At 33.8% G+C, this 25,218-nt stretch overlaps 2 protein-coding genes across 4 annotated transcripts in view; both read left to right on the forward strand.

The window, feature by feature from the left end:
• STUB1 (STIP1 homology and U-box containing protein 1) overlaps positions 1 to 12,516 on the forward strand; it is a 29,097-nt gene extending 16,581 nt beyond the window's left edge. The window contains exons 10-12 of the mRNA XM_080174789.1: positions 2,449 to 2,518; positions 4,479 to 4,560; positions 9,858 to 12,516. Of these exons, the coding sequence (XP_080030915.1) occupies positions 2,449 to 2,518; positions 4,479 to 4,559 (151 nt within the window). The 3' untranslated portion in view covers position 4,560; positions 9,858 to 12,516. The remainder of the gene's footprint in view (positions 1 to 2,448; positions 2,519 to 4,478; positions 4,561 to 9,857) is intronic.
• Positions 12,517 to 15,988: 3,472 nt separating this feature from the next.
• LOC145330194 (uncharacterized) overlaps positions 15,989 to 25,218 on the forward strand; it is a 43,831-nt gene continuing 34,601 nt past the window's right edge. For all 3 annotated transcript variants that reach the window (XR_013883300.1, XM_080174793.1, XM_080174794.1), the window contains exons 1-5: positions 15,989 to 16,141; positions 16,316 to 16,392; positions 17,359 to 17,423; positions 19,741 to 19,818; positions 20,700 to 20,762. Coding sequence is in view for 2 of the 3 variants with exons in the window: in XM_080174793.1 (XP_080030919.1) it covers positions 16,318 to 16,392; positions 17,359 to 17,423; positions 19,741 to 19,818; positions 20,700 to 20,762 (281 nt within the window). In the remaining variant the exon portion in view is untranslated. The remainder of the gene's footprint in view (positions 16,142 to 16,315; positions 16,393 to 17,358; positions 17,424 to 19,740; positions 19,819 to 20,699; positions 20,763 to 25,218) is intronic.

The following is a 25,218-nucleotide window of genomic DNA, read 5'->3' on the forward strand; positions in this document are numbered from 1 at the left end:
AGTTTGGATGCTGAATATCCATCTTTTTTATAGTTAATTACTTCCATCCATACATCTGATATTAGAGTTAAACACTAGAGGGGAAAGGGGTTAAATAAAAAAGTACCAACCCTCAATTAGGTCTTTGAAAATCAACCAATAGTGTCGGGAATATTAGCACAGCCAAGTAGCAGAAAATAATTTTCTAGCAGACAAAAAAGGGAGGCAGGTAGTTATCTGAATATACATTTCTACTATAGATCTGTACATTCGATTTATTGTTTTGATTACGCATGAAACTTAAATTACTTGATGAAAGCATTGAAATCCTCTTGTCATCAGAATCAAACGGGATGTTAATCTTGATGTTCTTATGAAGGGAAGTGGGTAAGGAGAATAGAAATAAGGAAAAAGGGTTGTGGGGAAATTTTGACTTAGAATTGTTTGTCTGAATCACTTTCCCTTTTCCCTGGAATAATATAAATCTATGGATTTTGGGTAATTTTGAAAATCATATTTCTTGTCTTTTTTATTTCCGTTTTTTAATGATTATTTGAATATTATAAAACTCTAATATACATTGACGTCAATTTTTTATTGTTAAAAATATAATTAGATCCAAATAGAACATAATCATTATTTTGAAATTAGTAAACAAGTTTATAAACTTAAGGAAGCCTGCAAGAAATACACCACTTTAATTGCCACAAGTAGACCTGAAACCCAAAATTTAAACCCTTCAGCTTCAATAACAGCCGTTCAGCAGTTAGATCGGTGTATTTTTTGCAGGCTTCCTAAAAATAGTTAAATTACTGAGATCAATTTTCCTATTTTTTTCCACCTTTAAAGGTAACTCAAAACATTATTTGGTGAAAATCACCAACAGTTTTTAAAAGTATATCTAAAGGCTTTATTGTTTTGATGCAGCACTTATGACCTAAGAATCAAGTCATGAACCCTTTTACACTATATACATCAACAGTTAATCTTATATTAAAGTAACCGGATCTGTGTGTGTCTGTCTGTACCGAATGATCTTGCTATTCGCTGAACTGATATGATTCTCCTTTACAATGCAGCCTCTCATAATTCCTCCAAAAGAATTCGATCTAGAAATAAATGAATCACTCCCCCCCCCCCAAAAAAAAAAAATAGTTTTAGTTTTAAAATTCCTATTTTAGTTCTAAAATAAAATAAAAATTTGGGGAGTTGGTCGATTGTCCCTCCCCCCCCCCCCCTCCCCATTTAAACTTTTGATTTTTTAACAAAATCTAACCTCCAGCATCTCAAGTGCTCCTAGAGGCCTCTATGGGCGTATCCGCTAGTTACATATTCATCAATGCTATAAATAAAATGAATTACGTATTTATCAATTATAATAGCCTTTAAGTATATAATCATGATGAGTATTCTATGAATAAGTTATACATATAATTATTGTGGTTAAAAGGTGCACATTTTCTCACCAAGAAGCTTTACCTAGTTTTAATGTGAGGATAGTTTTAGTATAGTAAAGATCATTCATTTTCCGTGTAGACTGTACAAAATACAAATTTTGAAAATGTCAGATTTGAATGTTTTGAAGCACCTTACCAAGTTTAATACCAGTGTCTTACAGATCACAAATACGGATGTCGTTAATTTAAAAACTTAAGAACCTCGGCATAAATAAATGTTTTTAAAAATATTTAAAACACAGTTTTTTAAAAGAGTAATTTTTTTTGCATATTTTCGTAAAGTTTAGTGTAACCATTTAGTCAAACTGTTTTTAATTATGACCAAATGTATATATATATGAAATGGTCATAATTAAGAACAGTTCGACTTAATAGTTTAATAAGAGCATTTGACTAAATGGTTACACTTAACTTTGCCGAAAATGCGCGAAAAAAATGAATCCGGACCCAAGGCTCATTATTATATTCTGAAAATATCCAAGGATCTCTATCTATAATACCTTATATTGAAAACTTAATAGATTCAGTTATAAGCAATATCTGAACAGACAAGCAAAAAATATACTACTTTTTGTAGTAGAACTTAGCCTTTTTCATTTTAAGTTAGTCTTGGTTAGACCAACTGATATTTGTCTATTTTCAATCAAACATATTTTATCAGAAAAAAAAAACATAAAAAAGTACCAGTCTAATTATCATGATTTGATATCATGATATTCATTTTTATTGAGTAATAACAAAATATCCACTTTCTCCGTACTTAAGGAAGTTGCATATTTTTACAATAAGAAATTATGATGTTATTCTTATTTTCCTTTTTATTTCACTGGTGGTTGTGCCTAATAGATTGAAGGTCCTTAATATCTCCCCCCCCCCCTCCCTTTACAAAAATAAATAAATAAAATAAAATTTAAAAAAAAACATAGAAATGTTAAAAAAGCATTCAGAAAAATGCTTTACTACTTTAAATAATATAAAAGACATACAACTGACTGCCTAATTCTTATTTTAGAAAAGATATAACTGAACACCTGGAGAGAGTTGGACACTTTGATCCTGTCACCAGAACTAAACTTACACAGGTAAAAAAAATTGGCATCACCAAGGACGTCAAAGAAGTGTTAGACCCGAGGTGCCGGGCTAAAAAAAAACTGGTTTTAATCTTATGATTGTACTTTTTTATATTCGTAGAAAGCTGGATATAATACGATGCTAGACATAGTTTTTTCGTATGGATGAGAACCGGTTCCTATCCACCGGATTCGAATGAATACGAGAATAGTTATTTCTCGCATCTTATTATAAACACCTTTCTGCGGATATAGAATGTACAATTATAAGATTAAAACTAGTTTTTTTAGGCACGAGATGCCGAAGGCACGGGCTAAAAAAACTAGTTTTAATCCTATGATTGTACATTTTATATTCGTAGAAAACTGGATATAATACGATGCTAGACATAGTTTTTTCGTATTCATGAGAACCGGTTCCTATCCACCGGATTCAAATGAATACGAGAAAAGATATTATGGTACAAAAGTTTAGATTTAAAAGGCACATTTGACAAAAGTCAAACTTTTTTGTTGCATGCTCTGGTTTAGCAAATGAAGTCGATTGTTTGACACATTTATTCTGATAGAAAAAATGATGTACTAAAACTGTTTTGTAAAAAGCGCATTATTCATGAAAAAATGCTCAATTTATCAGAAGACCATTCTTGTAGAAATATGGTTTTATTAATGGATTGTCATGTGGTTGTGTAACAAGTATTATTTAATTGTCATCGTACTACAAACCAGCGTTGCGGAGCCGGAGCCGTGGAGCCGCCATATTTTGCCGGAGCCGTAATTTTCGATAAAAAAAACGGCTCCGGAGTAGATAAATAAAGAGATTTTTTATAAATTATAAACTCTGTTTTGTCATGTTTTTCAAGTCCATTTTTATCAAAAATTGAACTTTTAAAACCTCTAAAAGTAAAAAATTAAAGATATTTTTTTATGTGGGAAAAATATGTCGAGTTTTTCTTGAATTTAGACCTGAGCTGGAGCCGTATTTCCAGATACGGCTTCCCGGAGCCGGAGCCGCATAAAAATTAAACGGCTCCGCCACGCTGCTACAAACAGTATATTAGGTTATGTAAGCACAAATATTATGAAACGTGATGGAAAAAAAACATTTTTCAAACTCGTTTTTATGTTTAATACCACTGACCTGTTATTGGGCTACAGATTAGACCCCCCTTCTCAAAAGTGTATTTTTACTTGGAATGTTTTTTACAGTAGTCAATTTTTGGTTTAAATAAAAATGTTTTTCCTCTTAAACTAGCGGATATTCACCTATAGGCCTCTAGGTGCACTTACGGTAAGGAGGGGGTGGGGGAAGTGGTTAAGTAAACCCTTCACTTTCCAGTTTTTAGTTTTAAATTGAAGAAAAAAATAGCTTGGGATTTCTGTGTATCCTCCCCCAAAATAGTTATAAGCCTTCCCTGGATGTGAAGAATGAAAAATTGTTTCACTAAGTTTGTATAAATTGATTTTATGATCATTTGTTATTCTAAAATGCAGGGTTTCGGATCCGCATTGATTTTTTGCGGATCCGGATCCGGATCCTCAAAATTTGGTCAGTGCGGATCCGGATCCTTGACAATAAAAATAAAATCACCAAACCTTTCAAAAAATATTTATTCTTAATTCGAAGTCAAAAATACTTTTAATTTTCAAGTCTTACCCTAAACCTTAAAGATTGGCTCTCATCAAGAGAATGTCTGAGATTTTATATAAATTTAGGTAGATTTTTCCATTTTTTCCGCATTTTTATGAGTCCAAGGATCCGGATCCTTGGACTCGAAAATATGCGGATCCTTGCGGATCCGGATCCAGATCCGGATCCGAAACCCTGCTAAAATGTATAGTAAATCCTGTTAATCCTGTAATCCTGGGCCTTCCACCCCTCGAGGTTGACAAAACTAGTTTTAATCTTCTAATTTTTCATTTTAATATCCGCAGATAGCTGTCTATAATACAATAATTATAATTTGTTTAGGATATGTTGATACCTAATTATGCTATGAAAGAAGTAGTGGATGACTTTATTTCAAATAACGAATGGGCGCTCTACTATTAAGGTAAATTTTTTGTTTTTGTTTTTAGCAATTCTACTCTATAATTATTATGAATAGTTGTGCGGTCTCAGCCATAGAGAGAGAGGGGACAATGGACTATTAAGTACAATTGTCCACAAAGTTTTATTATTACGTTTTCTTATATGTTGTCTAAACAACTTTAGGGACATATAATGAATTTTGATTGTTTACTTTAGTTGAATGTTCAAACGTTCAACCAATACTTGCAGACTGCAGAAGGGTTAATTTTGTGTATTAATATTGGGGTTGTACATCAATCTATCGGCCATTGTCTTATCCCTTTAGATCCCTGTTTCTCAGCCACAGCTAGCCGCTGGTAAATTCAGGTGTGTTCCGGCCGCTCTTGTTCTGAGAAACCAACAGCGAATAAATGAATAAGTCTTAAGTGCTGCAGCCTTTTTCAAAAATTAACTTCCTTTGTATTCTTAGATTTTTCAGTCGAAGCCTTATCTATATTTTAAATCATATACCAGCTGCATTTTTTAATAATTTGCTGCTAATGGTTCATTTAAAAGCATCTGCAGGCATAGGCTACTAGAAATATCCAGCTTGCGAATCATGTTAAATAAAAATGCAGGAAAATATTTCAGCTCTAAAATTTTTTTAAAAGTTTGATTTAAGGGGGGGGGTTTTAATGCAACCATCTCGTAATCAATGTATAAATGGCACTTAGAATTCGAATTTTGATCTGAAATTTTGCATGAGTAATCCTTGGTAGGTCTATTTTCCCTAAATCGAACAAAAAGTTGGAAAAGTAGCGGCTAACGGCTGGCGGCTCATCCGTTTAGCCATTTGTTGGGTATTTTCAAGCGAAATCCATCACGAAACCTCTCTCCACAGAATGCTCTTTTCCGATCCAAAACGTTTTCAAACGGTTCTAGCCGGTAGTTGCTGGTACTAGAAATCTAAAAATTGTTTTTTTTGTATCATTTCACATGATTTAAAGCAAAAATATGTTTCAAAAAGTTGATTTCTATGTAATTTATGACAGATTTGCTCTAAAAATAGCCAAAAAACGGCTAAACGGCTGAGCCGTTAGCCGTTACTTTTTAAACTTTTTTTTTCGATTTAGGGAAAATAGACCTACCAAGGGTTACTCATGCAAAATTTCAGATCAAAATTCGAATTATAAGTGCCATTTATACATTGAATACAGTTCAGTAAACCCATTGGAAAAAGTCAATTTAATTCTGTTTGGGTGTTTCTGTGTGTAAGTGATAAGCACAAAAATAGCAAGATAAAAAAAAATTTTGTTTGTCTTTTATCCCATTTTTTTAATGCTATGTGATAACGACTGACTTTATACAGCACAAAATATACCTAAAATATTATAAAGTTTTGAAAATTATGTACTTTTGTAATTTTAATGTTTCTTATTTTCTCAAAAAAATTATGCCTAATTGTTTGTAATAATGTAAACTGAAAACCTCTTTTCTGAAAGAAAAACTTTAACAAACACAAATTGTTGTTTTTGTTGTTTTTTTACCGTAAGTCTGTAACGCTATTGAAAAAATATGGTTTTCTCCTCTGATATTTAGAAACAGCAGTAAAGATTCTTATGGGCTGTGTGCATCTTGTCTTTACATTGTTTTGTCCGTAAATCTGTCGTTAATGCTTAAAAAAAAACATACATATATGATTTGTCGTTGCATATTCTCTTGTTTTTCCTTTTTTTTGTGCTCTATAACTTACTTTGTTTGGTTGTCCACCAACGTTTCTTTTGTGCTTCGCTACTTATGGATGTTGTCATCCTTGTTTTATTGTTTTTATTTTTAACATTTCAATAAATGAAAATATTCAGTGATTTTTAATCAATTGATTGGTTAGTAGAAGCCACAAAAAGAAAAAGGGATAAATGAATGATTACAATCTTTACATAATATAACAACAGTGATAAAATACAAAAATACCCCTTCTGTAGATTGCAATTTTTGGTTGAAACGCTTGGACACTCAACATAATGAACTGACCAATCAAAAATCAATAAAATTTCCCAAATTTGTTTAGCCAATGAAAATGTTATTGTAAAACTTTGGGGACTTTTCAATGACCCCATAGAAAGGTTGCACAAGGTGGTTGCGATAGGGAGATACAGTTAGTTAACCCTTTGTCCCTCTAGTGTTTTACTTTAATAAGTTAATGTCAGGGATAAGACATTGGACAGTAAATTGATGTGCTGCCCAAGGTATATTAAACAAATTTACCCCTTCTGTAGATTAAAATTATACGTTGAAAAGTTTGGACAATGCTAGTTTAAACAAACTGATCAAGATTCAACTTATTACAACCCAACACCTCTATTTGATGAAAAGCTTTGAAAAAAAGATTTTCCGATATTTTTTTTACGTGATTTTTTAAACTTGATTTTTGTGTAGGTTTTAATTAGGTTAGGACTATTCAACTATTAGCGTGGTATTATTTCTTAAAATTTAAATAATTTTGTTGCTAGGGATTTATTCAGGGAAAAGAAAAATAGGGGTATAGTCCCCTCTTAAGAGGCGTTTTGTCGTATTTTTACAGTAGCTTTTCTCCGAATTTCTAGCCCCTGCAAGAGGGCTCTAACCCCGCGGGGCAATCATCTAACCTAACCTATAAAAAGCTACTGTAAAAATACGTCGAAACGCCACTTAAGAGGCGTTGTCACGAAAGGGACTGTACCGAAAATATATGTGTCTTACTATCCTTATAATAAAGTAACAGGATGTTTGTCTGTATGTTTGTACCGAAGGATCCCGCTAACCGCTGAACTGATCGGGTTCTCCTAAACAGGGTAGCTTCTCATAGGTCCCGGGAAGGTTTATAACTATTTTTTTGAATATACCGCCACACTCCCAAGAGAAATCACAAAAAATATATTTTTTTACGTAGACTTCAATGCAACATAGAAATTAGAAAGGTTACGTATTATTTTAAAAAAAAATATTTCAAGTGCCACTAGAGGCCTCAGGGGCGTATCCGCTAGTCAGATATAGATATTGATACATACTCTCTAAATCGACCAACAGAAAAAACAGTGGAGGTACGATCCGGCCATATTATTGTCTGGAAAGTGTACTTTGTCATATATTTTTTCATTTCATTCGCATAATGAGTCAGCTATAGATATTAGTCACATTTCTTAGGATAAAGCTTTGGTATCATTGATTGATTAATTAGCCATAGTCTCTTAGGGTTTGGACCTAAGTAGTCATGGAGTAGGCTGAGACACTTTTGTATAGCCAACCACAACACAACCATGGAAAGTTGCGTGAATGTATTCAACTGAGAAATTCGAGTTGCAACATGGGGACTAGAACTCAAACTCTCATCACCGTAACCCAGTGCGTTACCACTGAGCTACGACGCCCCACAGCTTTGGTATCATAAATAAATATGGTAACACGGACTCGAGATTCATAAGATACGTACTTAACTTATGAATAAGTGCGGTTTTAGGCTACTTAATCTTTGGCCTCAGAGGCCGAATTTGGCCAATCTGAAAACACTTTTACTCTAAAAACTTTTCAAGCTGATTCTATTCCAACCATCGTTGACCCTCTAGGGGCTTAATGCCAGAGATTAGGTCCCTTTTTTTTAATATTCGTAAGTAGACCCCAAAGTAAAAATTACGTGACTTAATATTTCCTAACAGAAGAGTTCGTCTGCTTGGAATTCCTTTTCAAGTTTGACGGATTTTTGGGTAGATATATCGTGTAGATTTTTCTTTATTATCTCTATACTTAAGCTGATTAACTGAAATTTAATTTCCGAATGTATACACAGTTTCCTCGTTGTTAGCTCATCCTATCTCAATATTTACTTCTAGCTAAAAAAAACTTCAAAATTCCATCAAAAAAATCAAAATTTTAATTTTTCAAAGAAGGCGTATCAACTTTTTCACTTTTTATTTAAGATAGCTAGCCGGTTCTTTTAGTAAGTAGTAGATGTAAAATTTTTGATAGAATTCAGATATGCAATCAGTTTTTTTGTAGACCTCTTATTTTTTAAGTAATTTAAGTTTTTTTAAAAAATAATTAAGTCGGTTTTAAGGTACTAAAACGCAACAAAATAAAAGAAGAAAATGGCCAGTATGAACAAAAATAGTAAGATCTTTAATTTGACACCTTACTTTTAAAATTCTGTTGAGTAATTATTGAAGAAATCAATTTTTTTAACCTCGGTTTAATCAAAACTTTGAAGTAAAATATAATCTCCCACAGGCATAAAAAATATGGGTTCATAATAACTTTAGAATCAGAAAAATATTACGAATCCATTGTAAGCAAAATTGAAAAAAGTAAAAAAATAAAAATAATAAAAATGGCCTAACGTATTATATTTTACAGGTAACACTTAATTGTAACTATTAAACTAGCCAATCACAAGTCTCAAAAATTGACTGATCGGGAAGCTTAACCTCAAAACCTCAACCAATAGAATTGACAAAAAAAAAGAATAATGTTCATAGAATATATACAATAGATACTACAATGAAAATAGTGATACTTACATAACATGTAAAGAACGAAAAATTATGAACAAATATGCTTCAATCTGTTTATAAACTTCAAAACAATGCAGTTAAAAATGCTTTCTTGTTTCTTGTGTTTAAAAAATATCTGTTACATTGTATGTATATTTATTTAGGTTTATTTCAAGTTTCAAGTTTTCAAGTTGTTCAACCCTTTAAAGCCGAAAATTATGATTCTTAAAGTAAACTTATATTTTTTATTATAGTTTTATAAAACTTTTTCAATTTAGCTTACAATGGATTCATAATATTTTTCTGATTCTAAAGTTATTTATGAACCCATATTTTTTATGCCTGTGGAAGATTATGTTTTACTTCTAAGTTTTGATTAAACCGAGGTTAAAAAAATTAATTTTTTCAATAATTACTCAACATAATTTTAAAAGTAAGGTGTCAAATTAAAGATCTTACTATTTTTGTTCATACTGGCCATTTCTTCTTTTATTTTGTTGCGTTTTAGTACCTTAAAATCGACTTAATTATTTTTTTTAAAAACTTAAATTACTCAAAAAATAAGAGGTCTACAAAAAAACCGATTGCATATCTGAATTCTATCAAAAATTTTACATCTACTACTTACTAAAAGAACCGGCTAGCTATCTTAAATAAAAAGTGAAAAAGTTGATACACCTTCTTTAGATTTTTTTTGAAGTTTGAAGCTTTTTTAGCTAGTAGTAAATATTGAGATAGGATTAGGAAACACCGAGGAAACCGTGTACACATTCGGAAATTAAATTTCAGTTCATCCTAAAACTTATTATTATTTCAGGAAGTAAGACGTTACAGAAATATTAAGAAGAAAACTAAGTATTTACATATTTATGAATGAACAATATTTTGTGAATTAATATTTGCCAGGGCTCGGCATTTGCGCGTCAGCTACCTCCTGTAAGCCTCAGGGAAATCAACCTTCTACAAATTTTAAAAATCGGCTGGAAGTCTAAACTATTTCGGTAATGGTAATCTCTTTTTTAAAATGTTGAGGCTTAGTTACGGCTGACGCGCGGCTGCCGAGCCCTTATATTTGCTACTGTATGGGTATTTATTTAGGAATTTTTTAATATTTATCATTGTATCTTTAACAAAACGTATCCCATTTCTTTAATTTTATTTCAAATAATAAAATAAATTAATTTCATATAAATATAAATTAAGATTTCCTTACATATTTTATTAGGAGTTTAACTAGTATTTTTCATCATGAAGTATCAAATTAAATAAAATAATTAATCAAAGAAAACTCAATTTCAATGCAAAATATACTTAAAATTTCAAATATCAATCCCTATAAAAATATACTTTTTTTGGGTAGAATCCTGTAAAAAGATTAATATTATATAACTCTCTTCTTTCTTGTTTTTCTAAAGGCGAAGCTTTTCTAATAATATGGTCTGTATGTACGTCTGGGTGTCTACGTAACGGTCAGCGCAGTTCGTTAATTTAAGCATACCCTTTCGATTTCAAAGTTTGATTGATGATTCCTGTAAAGCATCGTTATTAGATATTTTTTTTGACAAAAATATTTTTGTTTGATATAAATATCATATTAATCTGATTTTGGAACAATGATTCCTTGAAAAGCAAGGTACAATATACTTGAAGCGAAGCATCTCTAAGCATATCAAGTACCAAAAGTGTAAGTACACCCTGAAACAGAATCCTGTCTTTACGCAACTTTAAACATTTTTTGAATACCATAAAATGGATATTCTGTTTATTATGGTCTACGACAGTTTGTTCTACATTTTGATTATAGAGCTTCGCTTTTATGCACTTTGTCACCCTTGTTTGTATTCTGTACTTGTACCCATTAATCAACAGGATGGTAAGATTTTGCCAACTGTTCATCTTGCAAAATTTACTCAGAGCAGCATTTTGTGATATTATTGTAGTGAAAATTTACTTAATAATCTAAATAATAACCATTGATTTTAGTCATGCATGTATTTACTTAACTATACCAATTTCAGTATGGCTCTGAATCCGATTAATTTCTGCTGGATTAAAACCGGTTATGAGCCATGCTGAAATGAGAGAAGAAAGTTATCCGCGTATTTATTGGCCGGGGCCTTTGGCTCCTCAGGGCCAACAAAGCAGGAATTATACGCGAGTAACTGTCTATGATGCGAAAATATATTTTTAATTAGATAGAAATATTTAAACAAAAATTCATTTAAAAAATATTCTTATGATTAATAAAATTTTCTGTTTTGATAATATATGTATTTTTGTTACCAATCATATTTAACCATTTTTGTTAAAAGATTTTGTTATTACTTTAATTTGAACTTGTGAATAAACTTTATTTGTAGTAATTCAGCATCAAACAGGCCATCAGAATCCCTTCTTTACCATTGGTTTTCGCCCCCCCCCCCCCCCCAAATTGAGTATGTCTGGGGCTTTCTTATATATATGCGTAACCCCGGCCCTAAACCCAGAGTGGCTACAGGTTACCCAATATAACCTAACCTAAACTGACCTTAAAAGTACAAACAAGAAAACTAACTTTTATTCTTCGAACAAAGGACCCCCTCTCTTTCTGGGCTCGACAAGGAACTTTGAGGGAAACCGACGTATTTTCAAAGATACAGAAGGCAAAAAAAACGCAGAATGAACTCTACTAAAATTACAGTGAAAAAAGTACATAAGAACAAAAAACATATTACATTTTTTCTGTTTTTATTGTGAAAATTAAGATTTAAATTTACATCTATGTTATTGTTTAACTTAAGACTTTACAAAATATTGTAAAATAGATTTAATATGTTAATAATCTTCTTTCCAAAAAATAGTATTTCATAAGAAGAAGGAAAACAATTTTGCCTCTATACTTTCCTCAAGACAAAATAGTAAAACTAAATCCGCTTCTAATTTTACCAGTAATAATTCATTTTATTTGACTATCCGCGGAAATCTGTCTATATTACGATGAATATTTTTTAATAATTCATTTTATAAAACTATTTTTAAAAAGGTGTGTATTCCTTTTCGCATATGATCAATTCAGCACATTTTTTAATTAATGAACACAATAGCAAAGAATAAGAGTGGTGGTTGTTGAATGAGAGTAAAGCAAATCAGAGAGAGGGGACAATGGGCTGGTTTTTAGATTAGTTCCCAAAGTTGTATGTTGAAGTTTTCTTATTCGTTAGCTTTACAGCTGATTCATTGAGTTGAGTGTCCAAACGTTTCAACCACTAATTGTAATCTAAAGAAGGAGTTATTTTGTGTATCATCATTGGGAATTAATCAATTTACCGACCATTGTCTAATCCCTTTAGATCCCTTTAATTCTTCATACCTACAATTAAAGACAAAATCATCTGATTATTTAGGTAAAACATTAATTACTGTTAAAAATAAAATTTATGTTAAAAATTTGAATAATGTATCGTCCATATTTTAATTAATAAATATTGTAAAATGTATCAATATTTTTGTATATTCAATTTTATCTTGCCTGTTTTTTTTTTGCTTTTCGAACAGTAAAGTTTGACCGAAACTCGTATTAAAAGCGAAGCTTTTCCTTAATAAGGGTCGGATAGATCTTTTCAATCATTTAGGCGTGTTATAATTGTCATATTGATTTAAAACTTTCCATGATGATTCCTGAAATAATCAAGGCCTAAACAGTAAACAAACAATATCCTGTATTATAAGCAATTGTGCAACAATTTTACCGTATGATTACATATAATTTTGTTAACATTAAGTGCAAATGTTCGTTTGTCCTACCGTCTGATTTTAGAGCTTCGCTTGTATGGATGTTGTATTCCTTGTCTGAGAAAATATTGGCTAGGTTTAATTTTCATTTATGGTCTTTTCCTTCCTATTTTTTCTGCAGAGTAATATTGGGATCATGGAAAGAAAACGAAGCTCGGGGCTACCAAAACTGGTATTGATTTTAAGATTTGTATTTTATTGGTGGAAAATTGTCTGTAATACAATACTATATGTACATGATTTTTCGGTATATGGCTGAGAACTGGTTCTAATCCAGCGGATATTTATCGGTTTTAAAGCCATTATGGAAAATAGCTTAGACAATTATATTCATAATTATAAGACCAACAAGGCTGATAACATCCATAAAAGCGAAGCTCTGAAACGGTAGGACAAAAGGGCATTAATATTTGTAGAGTGTCAGAACTGAATAATCAGAATATAAATGTATAAGAGTCGAAAATTGTAAGTACATTTGTTGAAAAATTGCTTGATGCAGGATAAAGTTTCAGGACATGCTTACATTTTTAGGACTTGATTATAGAGTTGCTTCGCTTATAATATTGTACTTTGTTGTCTCAGAAATCAGTATACCAAAAATCAGATCAATCGGATAATTAGAACATATAAAAATTTGTTGTAAAAAAAGTGAAAAAATCAATATGTTGAAAATGGACGTACGGACATTCTGATAACGATTATAGAGTTGTTACGCTTTCTAAATTGTACCTAACTACTACAGGGATCATCATGCAAAATTTGAAATCGATAGGACAATTCTAACGTTTCTAAATTAACGAAAAGGCTATCCGTCACGACGTACAGACCGACCCTAATTATAGAAAAGCTTCGCTTTCAAAAAATAATCTGATAAGACAAACTTTCTTATAGAAAAGCTGCATTCAATACTGATAGTTCTCAGCTGTATCTAAGTGTTGAAATCTAACACGTTTCATAATAGCTTTCCTTTGCTATCATAAGGAATATATATTTAGGGAAAGCACAATGGCATCAATTTAGATTTAAACGGCTATCCAATATATAAAGTAGTAAGCGTTTTTGTCTGTGGCGAAGCCTCTCGCTAAACTTTCTTCTTTACAGTGAAGCTTCCTTTTGATTCCTGGTTTACTTGGCGGCACAATTATTTCAATCGTACCTTCATTTTTTTAAGAAGAAAAAAAGCCTTTTTCTAACACCTATCCTACCTAATAAGTGGCATAAAATACAATATCAATTATTTCTTTTGGACTTGCTTGAAATCAAGTATAAAACAAAATTTATAGTTTAGAAATTTTGTCCAAAATTTACCAATGTGATTTAAAAGCGTAGTATTGAATTGCTTTTATCAAAACAATGCATATTATTATACATACATACTCAGCAAATGAATATTTTTAACTTTTTCTTCAGTCAACAACATTATTACTTTTGAATAGGACATGTCCAGACAGTTACTAAAGTTTTATAATATGGTTGAGGAATCGATATATTATTTGGATCTTGCACCAGATTTTTAATGTACTCTGATAAAGGACTGTTAATTACACCAGTACCCAAAGTTTTATAATAACCTTTTCTTATTCGTTCTATTAAAAACTTTGTTGCTTTAATTGCATATAAATTGGTTGGTTCATTAAGTAAAGTGTCTAAACATTTTAGCTTATGCTTTTAATCTACTTAAGTGGTATTTTGTTTATTATCATTGGGAAGGTACACTTTATCCCTTTAGATCTCAGGTTCCTTGTAAAATTAACTAGATAATAAAGTCTTATTCCAAAGTTCCCTGTGTTCGTCTGCTACGTAGCTACCTGCCTTTTCGTCTGCTACTGAGTGGGGAAAGTTATGAGAAAGCTGTGTGACTGCCTATATTGGCAAACAATAAGTGGCCAAGTATCCTAATTACTAAAGTAATACAATGTTTGTTTATCCACCAAGATCTCTTTACGGCTATCGTTGAACAATGTCCAGTAATTTTTATATTACAGGGAAGGTTTAAGGCTATTAGAAATATCCATACTTAAAAAATACTTCTTTCAACCAAAAAAAAAAATATTAATTTCTTGGCCACTTAAATTCCAGCTGTTAGAATAATAACAATATTTATTTTCTATTGATAACAGTTACATGATAATGTGATAATATAGTGATTTCAAGCTTTCTATAGCTATTTTACAAGTTATAAAGCCTAAATGATATTAAAAAGTGATAATTATTTGTTTGTCCAATAAGATATCGCTAACCAATGGAACTATTGGGTTCTCCATAATACTTGGGAAGCTTCACTTTAAGGTCCTATATAGAATACTAGCGGCTTCGCCACAAGCCTCTAGGGGCTTTGCCCCAAGAGGTGATTAAAAAAAATTAAGGCGAAATTCGTAAAAGGACTAGGGAAATCTTAAGCAAATTCTTTTTTAAAAAATGGGTGGGGATTTTTTTTGGGGGGGGGATTGGTTGTGTACCACCCCCAGGAAAATAGCTTAAAACCACCACAGGACCAATGTATATACCCTGAAGAGTAGAATCCGATCGGTTCAGTGGTTACAGAGATCTTAAGGGACAGACGGATAGACAGATGGAAGGACAGACAGACATCGTTCTATTTTGTTTTATGATTTTGTAAAAAGTAAAGATATTTTAATTTTAAAGTGAAGCTTTTTTTTAATATCAATATATATATTTTTTGTCCGTCAATACGTAGCGGTTAGCTCTTTTCGCTAACTTAAAGGCATGTGTTAGAATTGACCTATTGATTTTAATAATCTTTAAATATGAATCCTGTAACAAATGAGTACGTTTGAGAAGACGTATATAACATAATCGTTACAAGAGAGTACATTTGTCTATTTAAGATATGTTGATCAGCTATTTTTAGTATGAAATAAATATCTTTTTCATCTGATTTTTCGATAAGATGATTCTTAGGACAGAAAGGTATAATATTTCAAGCGAAGCATCTCTCTAAAATCAAATCCTTGAAAAAAATTGCAATTTTGTACAGACTTCTATATCAATATTCTGCTTAATTATTAGCTAAGTTTTGACACTCTACAAGAGTTTATAGTCGTTTGTTCTACCGATTGATTTTAGAGCTTCATTTTTATGGATGTTGTCATCCTTGTTCAATTTAAATCTTGCAATGGATTTCTATTTATGGATGTTGTCAATATTGTTTGTTTTTTTAAATTCATATTTGTTGATATACTTTTATAATTTTATTTCTTTTTTTATTAGATACAAAAATGCTCAGTTGACCTATCTATATAAAACTTAATTATTACTGTATATATTGAAAAAGAATTATAAATCAGAGACTTAAATGACAAAACTTCGGTAAGAACCTTCTTTTTTTTTGTATAAAAGGGCTTCAATTAACAGCTTACATAACATTTATATCTTTTTTTGTATTCATAACTCTCAAAAGTACGTTTAAAACTCAACATTATTATATTTTCTAATCAAGCATTACTAAAATGCGCAATGTGATGCTGAGCCATATTGTTTTAGGAATGAAAAGTTGTTACAGGACCCTTGTTTTGTTATTGTATCTTCCATTTACTCAGTCAGCATGCTCATTTACCCAGGTAAAGTAAGCTACGTTTAACCCGCGACCGTGGCTCAACACGTAGCGCATCCGCTCGTCGTCGGGGAGGTGATAGGTTAAAATCTTAATATCATTAATAAAGAGTTTATAATTAGATGCTATGTCAGGTGTGCGACATAAATAGTTAGAGTATGGGGTAATGCTTTGGCCCACAAACAGGCGCAACTTATTACCATGCACAGACAAAGGTCGTGCAATCAAAGGGTTGGTTGTCTGTTTGATATTACGTAACCTGATATCTTCCATTGGGCGTTAGATTATTGCATCCCATTGAAATTGACCAAAAAAGGCTTTAAAACCCCATTTTCGTAAGGTTTTTCTTACCTAACCTAACCCAAAAATATGAAAATTTGGATTTTTCTGCCATTTAGGCCAAAAAAGGCCTAAAAACCCCATTTTCGCAGAGTTTTTCTTACCTAATTCTTACCTAACCTAACCCAAAAATATGAAAATTTGGATTTTTCTGCCATTTAGACCAAAAAAGGCCTAAAAACCCCATTTTTTGCAGGGTTTTTCTTACCTACCTAACCTAACCAAATTATATAAAAATTTGCTTTAGAAATTAGTACCTTAAGGACTAGGCTTATGTACCAAGTTTCAAGAATCTAGCTCAATAATTAGACCACTTTGCTGACTGTTTAAGTTTATTTGTCATTACGCCCCCCTCCCTTTGATGATACACAAAATAACTCCTTCTGAAGATTACAGTTAGTGTTTGAAACGTTTGAACATTCAACTAAATTTATACCAACAAATAAAAATTCAATAAAAGTCCCCAATGTTGTTAAGCCAACAAATAAGAAATCGCAATCATAAGACTTTTGTTACTAGTGAAATAAATAGCCCAATGTCCCCTCCCTCCATGGTAAGTAAGGGACAGAACGTATTTTCTCATGTTCTTCCTGATATGTCTGTGAAGAAATTTAGAGGATTTGTTTTTACATAGGTTGTGAAAACTGTGAGCAGTACAAAATTCAGTATTTCCTGGAGCCTTCCTGATTCCTGTATCAGGTAAACACACAAATAACCAGCAAAAATGATGACTATGATCTTACATTTAGAATTAAAGTTTAAACTAAAATTCTTTATCAACAATAATGCTACTAAGTTAGGAAGCTTAATATCTTTTAGTCTTGTTAATCTTACCTCTCGGTGGCGAAATAATGTTTTAGTCCATAGACCACTTCACGCCATATTAAACAAATAGCGGTGTAACCCGCTCATGTGGCCGTGATAAATCTAAGTAAAAAATAGTATTTCAATGTAAGTCTTTTTGGTCTTCATTTATTTTTTATTATACTGTTTGAACTATATATTAATTTTTAATCGTGTAATAAGGGACGATTTAGTATATATAGTAACTAAAAGGGCAAATATTTCTATATAATTAAGTTAAACTTATTTTTCTAATTCATAACAATATTGGTTGTTTATATGGCTTTTAAATAAATAATTTGCATCCAATTTGGGCATTTAAAATTTTGGGTATAGGCCCTTTCGTGGCAACGCCCCTTAAAAGGCGATTCGTCGTATTTTAAAATCGCTTTTGATAGGTTATTTTAGGTGATTGCCTCGCAGGGTTAGAGCCCCCCAATGATTATTTTAAAATGTGTAGTTTTTCTCGAATTTTATTGTATTATTATATTAGTATCAATTGAAAACTGATTTTAAAAAAGTGTGAAATATTTCCAAGATAATATCATGTTTGGTTTTGAAGATAAAAATTGATATCATATGAGTAAAAAAAACTTTCCTCCCTTATTTTTACATAGTGAACTATTCATTAAGATTTTATGCTAATTAAAACTTACATATTTATACCTACTTATTTTAATTAAATCAATTCTATATTTGTAATATTTATTTTTACAAGAAATGAATTTGGTTTTTAAGTTATTTGGAGATATTTTTGTACAATATGAAACAAAAAGTGTTTTATCTTATTATATATTTTAAAAATGTACTAGGGTGACGACATCCATGTAAGCGAAGCTTATCTAGTTTACACAAGAAAACACAATATTGTCTTGCTTAAATAGTTAGATGTAATAATAAAAAATGTTAAGCTTTTGTTCTAAAAATCAAGTCAATCTGATGATATTTTTAAGTTGCCTTGAAGATTTATACTTATTGTAACTGGAATCTGTAAACAGGTTAAAAATTTGCCAAGACGGTTATAACATACTTAATACTTATATAACATAATATAGTATTACTTGGATGTTGCACAAGATATTCATTCACTATGATAAAATGATGCTCGCGGCTCATCCACCACCTTTATCTCATGCCCTCCCCTCCTACTGGATGAACGAACTGACCAATGAATGAGGTCCATATTAGCAAGCTAAATTGACGACAAAGGGAGGGGGCGGTTGTGACACTTTTTAAAACCCAAACTTCAGGATTTCAACTTTAAAAAAAGAGTTACAACACTGAAATTTGGAATGACATTAGCTTTAAAGAGGCACAATGTGGAACTGTGAAGAAAAGTTGGTGAAACCGCCGCTTCCGCCGTTTCCTGCCAAAAAAAAATGTCGATAGTGGCGGTCCCGCCGCTGTTTCTTTACAGTTCCACATTGTACCTCTTTAAAGCAACTGCCATACCAAATTTCAGTGCTGAAACTCTTTTTTTAGTTAAGTTCCTTTGACTTTTAGTTTTGGTTTTAAAAAGTGTCACAACCGCCTCCCTCCTTTTCCCCTGTCAATATATCCATGTATATGATATATCCATTATTGTAACATGTCTAAATTTTCCTTACTAAGTATCAGTTAAGGTTGAACAAACGTACAGCACGAATAACGAGGAAAGGCTTCGCTTTAAATAATGCATATTGAATAAAAATGAAGGTTTATTTTAGTTAAAATAAGCTAAAAGTAACTTGTTTTATAATAAGATAGGTAGGAATTTTGTCTGTGTGTCAATATCAATAAATCTTGCAAATCACAAGACCGATTTATTGTTCATCAGGGACTAGGGAATGCTATTCTAAGTGAAAATTTCCCCACAACCCTCTTCCCTTATTTCCCCCCTTCTTACCAACTTCCCTTCAGTTACATCAAAAATAAGTTTTACACCAACAAAATATTTCTTTTTTGGTAATTTCAAATTAAATTAATTGGCTGAATAACAGCCCCTGGTATTCATATAGGCATTGGGCATTTTTTTCTATTTTGTGCGGGGAATCAAGATATGTAAGATAATATAACCTTCCCCAAGGACGTCAACCCTCCCAACCCCCCTGGAATTTTAGGTTTTCTTGGCAAAACAACAATTTAGAGCTTTAGTTTTAATAATATTTTTTATTATGTATTTTTGTTTGTTAAGGAGAGTGGATGAATATATCGTACGATACAACCATTTAGGGTGGCAGGCTTGCTATGATGAGTCACCCTCTACATTAAGGTAAACCAGAACGTGCCCTAACCCCAGGCCTTTGTTCCATAATCCGTGGGTTTTTTCAACTTTTCTTTCTTAACTTTTATGTAACTACTAATCAAAATATTGGTCAAAGATATGTTGGATGTGGAAATTGTATGCTGGTTATGTTTTTTTTAAGTAGGGTTTTGAAACTTTAATAACAGATCTATAGTAAAGATACTACCTCCCTCAATACCAAACACTATTGGTTGATTTAATGACCCAATTGAGAATCGAAGGATTAACATTGAAGATAACCACAACAATAAATTCAAAGCGATACACAAACAATAGAGAAATAATTTTGCAAGACAGATATACGGAATGACGGACTGAATCAATCATTTATAGAGTAGCTTCACTACTAAAACAAATGATAAATAAGGGGGGGGGGGGTAATGCAACCATCTCGTAATCAGTGAGCAAATGGCACTTAGAATTCGAACTTCCATCTGAAATTTTGCATGAGTAATCCTTGGTAGGTCTATTTTCCCTAAATCGAACAAAAAAGTTGGAAAAGTAACGGCGAACGGCTGGCGGCTCAGCCGTTTTGCCATTTTTTTGGATATCTATATTACAAATTAGTCACGAAACCTAACTCCACATAATATTCTTACCACTCCAAAACGCTATAAAACGGTTCTAGACGGTAGCTGTTTTCCAACTTTTTGTTCGATTTTGGGAAAATAGACCTACCAAGGATTACTCATGCAAAAGTTCAGATCAAAATTCGAATTCTAAGTGTCATTTGCTCACTGATTACAATGAGATGGTTGCATTACCCCCCCCCCCCCCCTCTTTGATAAATTTTCACTCTAGCATATAAACATCCTGTTACTTTTATTTGTAGATTTATTTATTTTCAGTGTTTCCACTTTTAAACCTGAAGATCCAATTAAAGAAATAAAACTTGACAAACAAAGTGTAAGGTAGGTAAAACAAAATCATTCCTCTTCCTTTATATTAGGACTAGATTCTAGTTGTTTTTGGAAGGGGAGTAATGCAGGGATCTAAAGGGATAAGACAATGGCCGAAAAATTTATGTAACCACAATTGATGATACACAAAAATTTCGGGTATAGTCCTTTCCATGACATCGCTCCATATGGGGCGATGATTTTAATTGATCGCCTCTTATGACAAGGGGCGATGTATTGGCTCCTTGAAAGGAGCGATTTAATAGCCCCTTATAACAAGAGGCGATGTTATGACTCCTTGAAAGGAGCGATTTGATAGCCCCTTGCCCTAAGAGGCGATTAAATGATCCTTTATCGCTCCATAATCGCTCCTTCTAAAGAGGTAATGATATGTCCTCTTATCCCAAGGGGCTATTTAATAAAATATCGCCTCTTCATGGCCCCTTCACGATTTTATATATATATCTGAGTTCCTTGATGGCCCCTACATCGCTCCTTCATCTCTCCTTCTTGAAATTTATATTACATTGTACTTACTTTGATGGCCCCTACATCGCTCCTACATCGCTCCTCCATCGCCCCTTCATCGCTCCTACATCGCTCCTTCATCTCTCCATCTTGAAATTTATACTACATTGTACTTTGATGGCCCCTACATCGCTCCTCCATCGCCCCTTCATCGCTCCTACATCGCTCCTTCATCTCTCCTTCTTGAAATTTTTATTACATGGTACTTTGATGGCCCCTACATCGCTCCTCCATCGCTCCTCCATCGCCCCTTCATCGCTCCTACATCGCTCCTTCATCTCTCCTTCTTGAAATTTACATTACATTGTACTTTGATGGCCCCTACATCGCTCCTCCATCGCCCCTTCATCGCTCCTCCATCGCCCCTACATCGCTCCTTCATCTCTCCTTCTTGAAATTTACATTACATTGTACTTTGATGGCCCCTACATCGCTCCTCCATCGCCCCTTCATCGCTCCTCCATCGCCCCTACATCGCTCCTCCATCGCCCCGTACATCGCTCCTTCATCGCCCCTTCATCGCTCCTACATCGCTCCTTCATCTCTCCTTCTTGAAATTTATATTACATTGTACTTTGATGGCCCCTACATCGCTCCTCCATCGCCCCTTCATCGCTCCTACATCGCCCCTACATCGCTCCTTCATCTCTCCTTCTTGAAATTTATATTACATTGTACTTTGATGACCCCTACATCGCTCCTCCATCGCCCCTACATCGCTCCTACATCGCCCCTACATCGCTCCTTCATCTCTCCTTCTTGAAATTTATATTACATTGTACTTACTTTGATGGCCCCTACATCGCTCCTCCATCGCCCCTATATCGCTCCTACATCGCCCCTACATCGCTCCTTCATCTCTCCTTCTTGAAATTTATATTACATTGTACTTACTTTGATGGCACCTACATCGCTCCTCCATCGCCCCTACATCGCTCCTCCATCGCCCCTACATCGCTCCTCCATCGCCCCTACATCGCTCCTCCATCGCCCCTATATCGCTCCTACATCGCCCCTACATCGCTCCTTCATCTCTCCTTCTTGAAATTTATATTACATTGTACTTACTTTGATGGCCCCTACATCGCTCCTCCATCGCCCCTTCATCGCTCCTACATCGCCCCTACATCGCTCCTCCATCGCCCCTTCATCGCTCCTACATCGCCCCTACATCGCTCCTCCATCGCCCCTTCATCGCTCCTACATCGCCCCTACATCGCTCCTTCATCTCTCCTTCTTGAAATTTATATTACATTGTACTTTGATGACCCCTACATCGCTCCTCCATCGCCCCTACATCGCTCCTACATCGCCCCTACATCGCTCCTTCATCTCTCCTTCTTGAAATTTATATTACATTGTACTTTGATGGCCCCTACATCGCTCCTCCATCGCCCCTTCATCGCTCCTACATCGCCCCTACATCGCTCCTTCATCTCTCCTTCTTGAAATTTATATTACATTGTACTTTGATGGCCCCTACATCGCTCCTCCATCGCCCCTTCATCGCTCCTCCATCGCCCCTACATCGCTCCTTCATCTCTCCTTCTTGAAATTTATATTACATTGTACTTTGATGACCCCTACATCGCTCCTCCATCGCCCCTACATCGCTCCTACATCGCTCCTCCATCGCCCCTTCATCGCTCCTTCTCCAAATTTATATTACATTGTACTTTTATGGCCCCTACATCCCCTACATCGCTCCTCCATCACCCCTTCATTGCTCCTCCATCGCCCCTTCATCGCTCCTACATCGCCCCTTCATCGCTCCTACATCGCCCCTACATCGCTCCTTCATCTCTCCTTCTTATAATTTATATTACATTGTACTTACTTTGATGGCCCCTACATCGCTCCTCCATCGCTCCTCCATCGCCCCTACATCGCTCCTACATCGCCCCTACATCGCCCCTACATCGCTCCTTCATCTCTCCTTCTTGAAATTTATATTACATTGTACTTTGATGGCCCCTACATCGCTCCTCCATCGCCCCTTCATCGCTCCTACATCGCCCCTACATCGCTCCTTCATCTCTCCTTCTTGAAATTTATATTACATTGTACTTACTTTGATGGCCCCTACATCGCTCCTCCATCGATCAGCGATAGATAGATAGATAGATAGATATATAGATAGATAGATATATAGATAGATATATAGATAGATAGATAGATAAATAGATAAATAGATAGATAGATAGATTGATAGATTGATAGATTGATAGATTGATAGATGGATAGACAGACAGATGGATAGATGGATAGATGGATAGACGGATAGACGGATAGATGGATAGATGAATAGATGGATAGATGGATAGACAGACAGACAGATAGACAGACAGACAGACAGACAGACAGATAGATAGATGGATAGACAGACAGATGGATAGAAGGATAGATGGATAGATGGATAGATGGATAGACAGACAGACAGATAGACAGACAGACAGACAGACAGACAGATAGATAGATGGATAGACAGACAAATGGATAGAAGGATAGATGGATAGATGGATAGATGGATAGATGGATAGATGGATAGATGGATAGATGAATAGATGAATAGATGAATAGATGAATAGATGAATAGATGGATAGATGGATAGACAGACTGACATTCTACCTTGTATTATAGCAGCTTCTCCTTGTATCTATGACCTCTATTTTAAATTGCAATGTTAGATTACTCATTTGAATAGATTACTTAATAAATATATTAAAAAAATATATTGAGTTTTTTATTTTGTTTTTTTTATATTTTTTTTCAGATAAGGTAAAATGATGTTTTATTTGTAGAAGGGGCGTTGTAGGGACCATATAAATATATTAAAAATATATTAAGTTTTTATTTTGTTTTCTTCTTAGTTACCATCTATGTATTGCAATGTATTGCAAATTTAAGGAAGGAGGGATGTAGGGGCGATGGAGGAGTGATGTAGGGGATATCAAGTTGCAATGTAATATAAATTTGGAGAAGGAGCAATGGAGTGGCGATGAAGGGGCGAAGTAGGGGCCATCAAAGTGCAATGTAATACTAATTTGGAGAAGGAGCGATGTAGGGGCCATCAAAGTACAAAGTAATATAAATTTGGAAAAGGATCGATGTAGGAGCCATCAAAGTAGAATGTAATATAAATTTGGAAAAGGAGCGATGTATGGGCCAGCAAAGTAAGTACAATGTAATATAAATTTCAAGAAGGAGAGATTTAGGGGCGATGAAGGAGCGATGTAGGGGCCATCAAAGTACAATGTAATATAAATTTCAAGAAGGAGAGATGAAGGAAAAATGTAGGGGCGATGAAGGAGCGATGAAGGGGCGATGGAGGAGCGATGTAGGGGCCATCAAAGTACAATGTAATATAAATTTCAAGAAGGAGAGATGAAGGAGCGATGTAGGGGCGATGGAGGAGCGATGTAGGGGCCATCAAAGTATGTACAATGTAATATAAATTTCAAGAAGGAGAGATGAAGGAGCGATGGAGGAGCGATGTAGGGGCCATCAAAGTACAATGTAATATAAATTTCAAGAAGGAGAGATGAAGGAGCGATGTAGGAGCGATGTAGGGGCGATGGAGGAGCGATGTAGGGGCCATCAAAGTAAGTACAATGTAATATAAATTTCAAGAAGGAGAGATGAAGGAGCGATGGAGGAGCGATGTAGGGGCCATCAAAGTAAGTACAATGTAATATAAATTTCAAGAAGGAGAGATGAAGGAGCGATGTAGGGGCGATGTAGGAGCGATATAGGGGCGATGGAGGAGCGATGTAGGGGCGATGGAGGAGCGATGTAGGGGCGATGGAGGAGCGATGTAGGGGCGATGGAGGAGCGATGTAGGGGCCATCAAAGTAAGTACAATGTAATATAAATTTCAAGAAGGAGAGATGAAGGAGCGATGTAGGGGCGATGTAGGAGCGATATAGGGGCGATGGAGGA

The sequence above is a fragment of the Acartia tonsa genome, chromosome 10 (assembly GCF_053477335.1).
Source record: "Acartia tonsa isolate MP-2025a chromosome 10, ASM5347733v1, whole genome shotgun sequence".
Lineage (NCBI taxonomy): Eukaryota > Metazoa > Arthropoda > Copepoda > Calanoida > Acartiidae > Acartia > Acartia tonsa.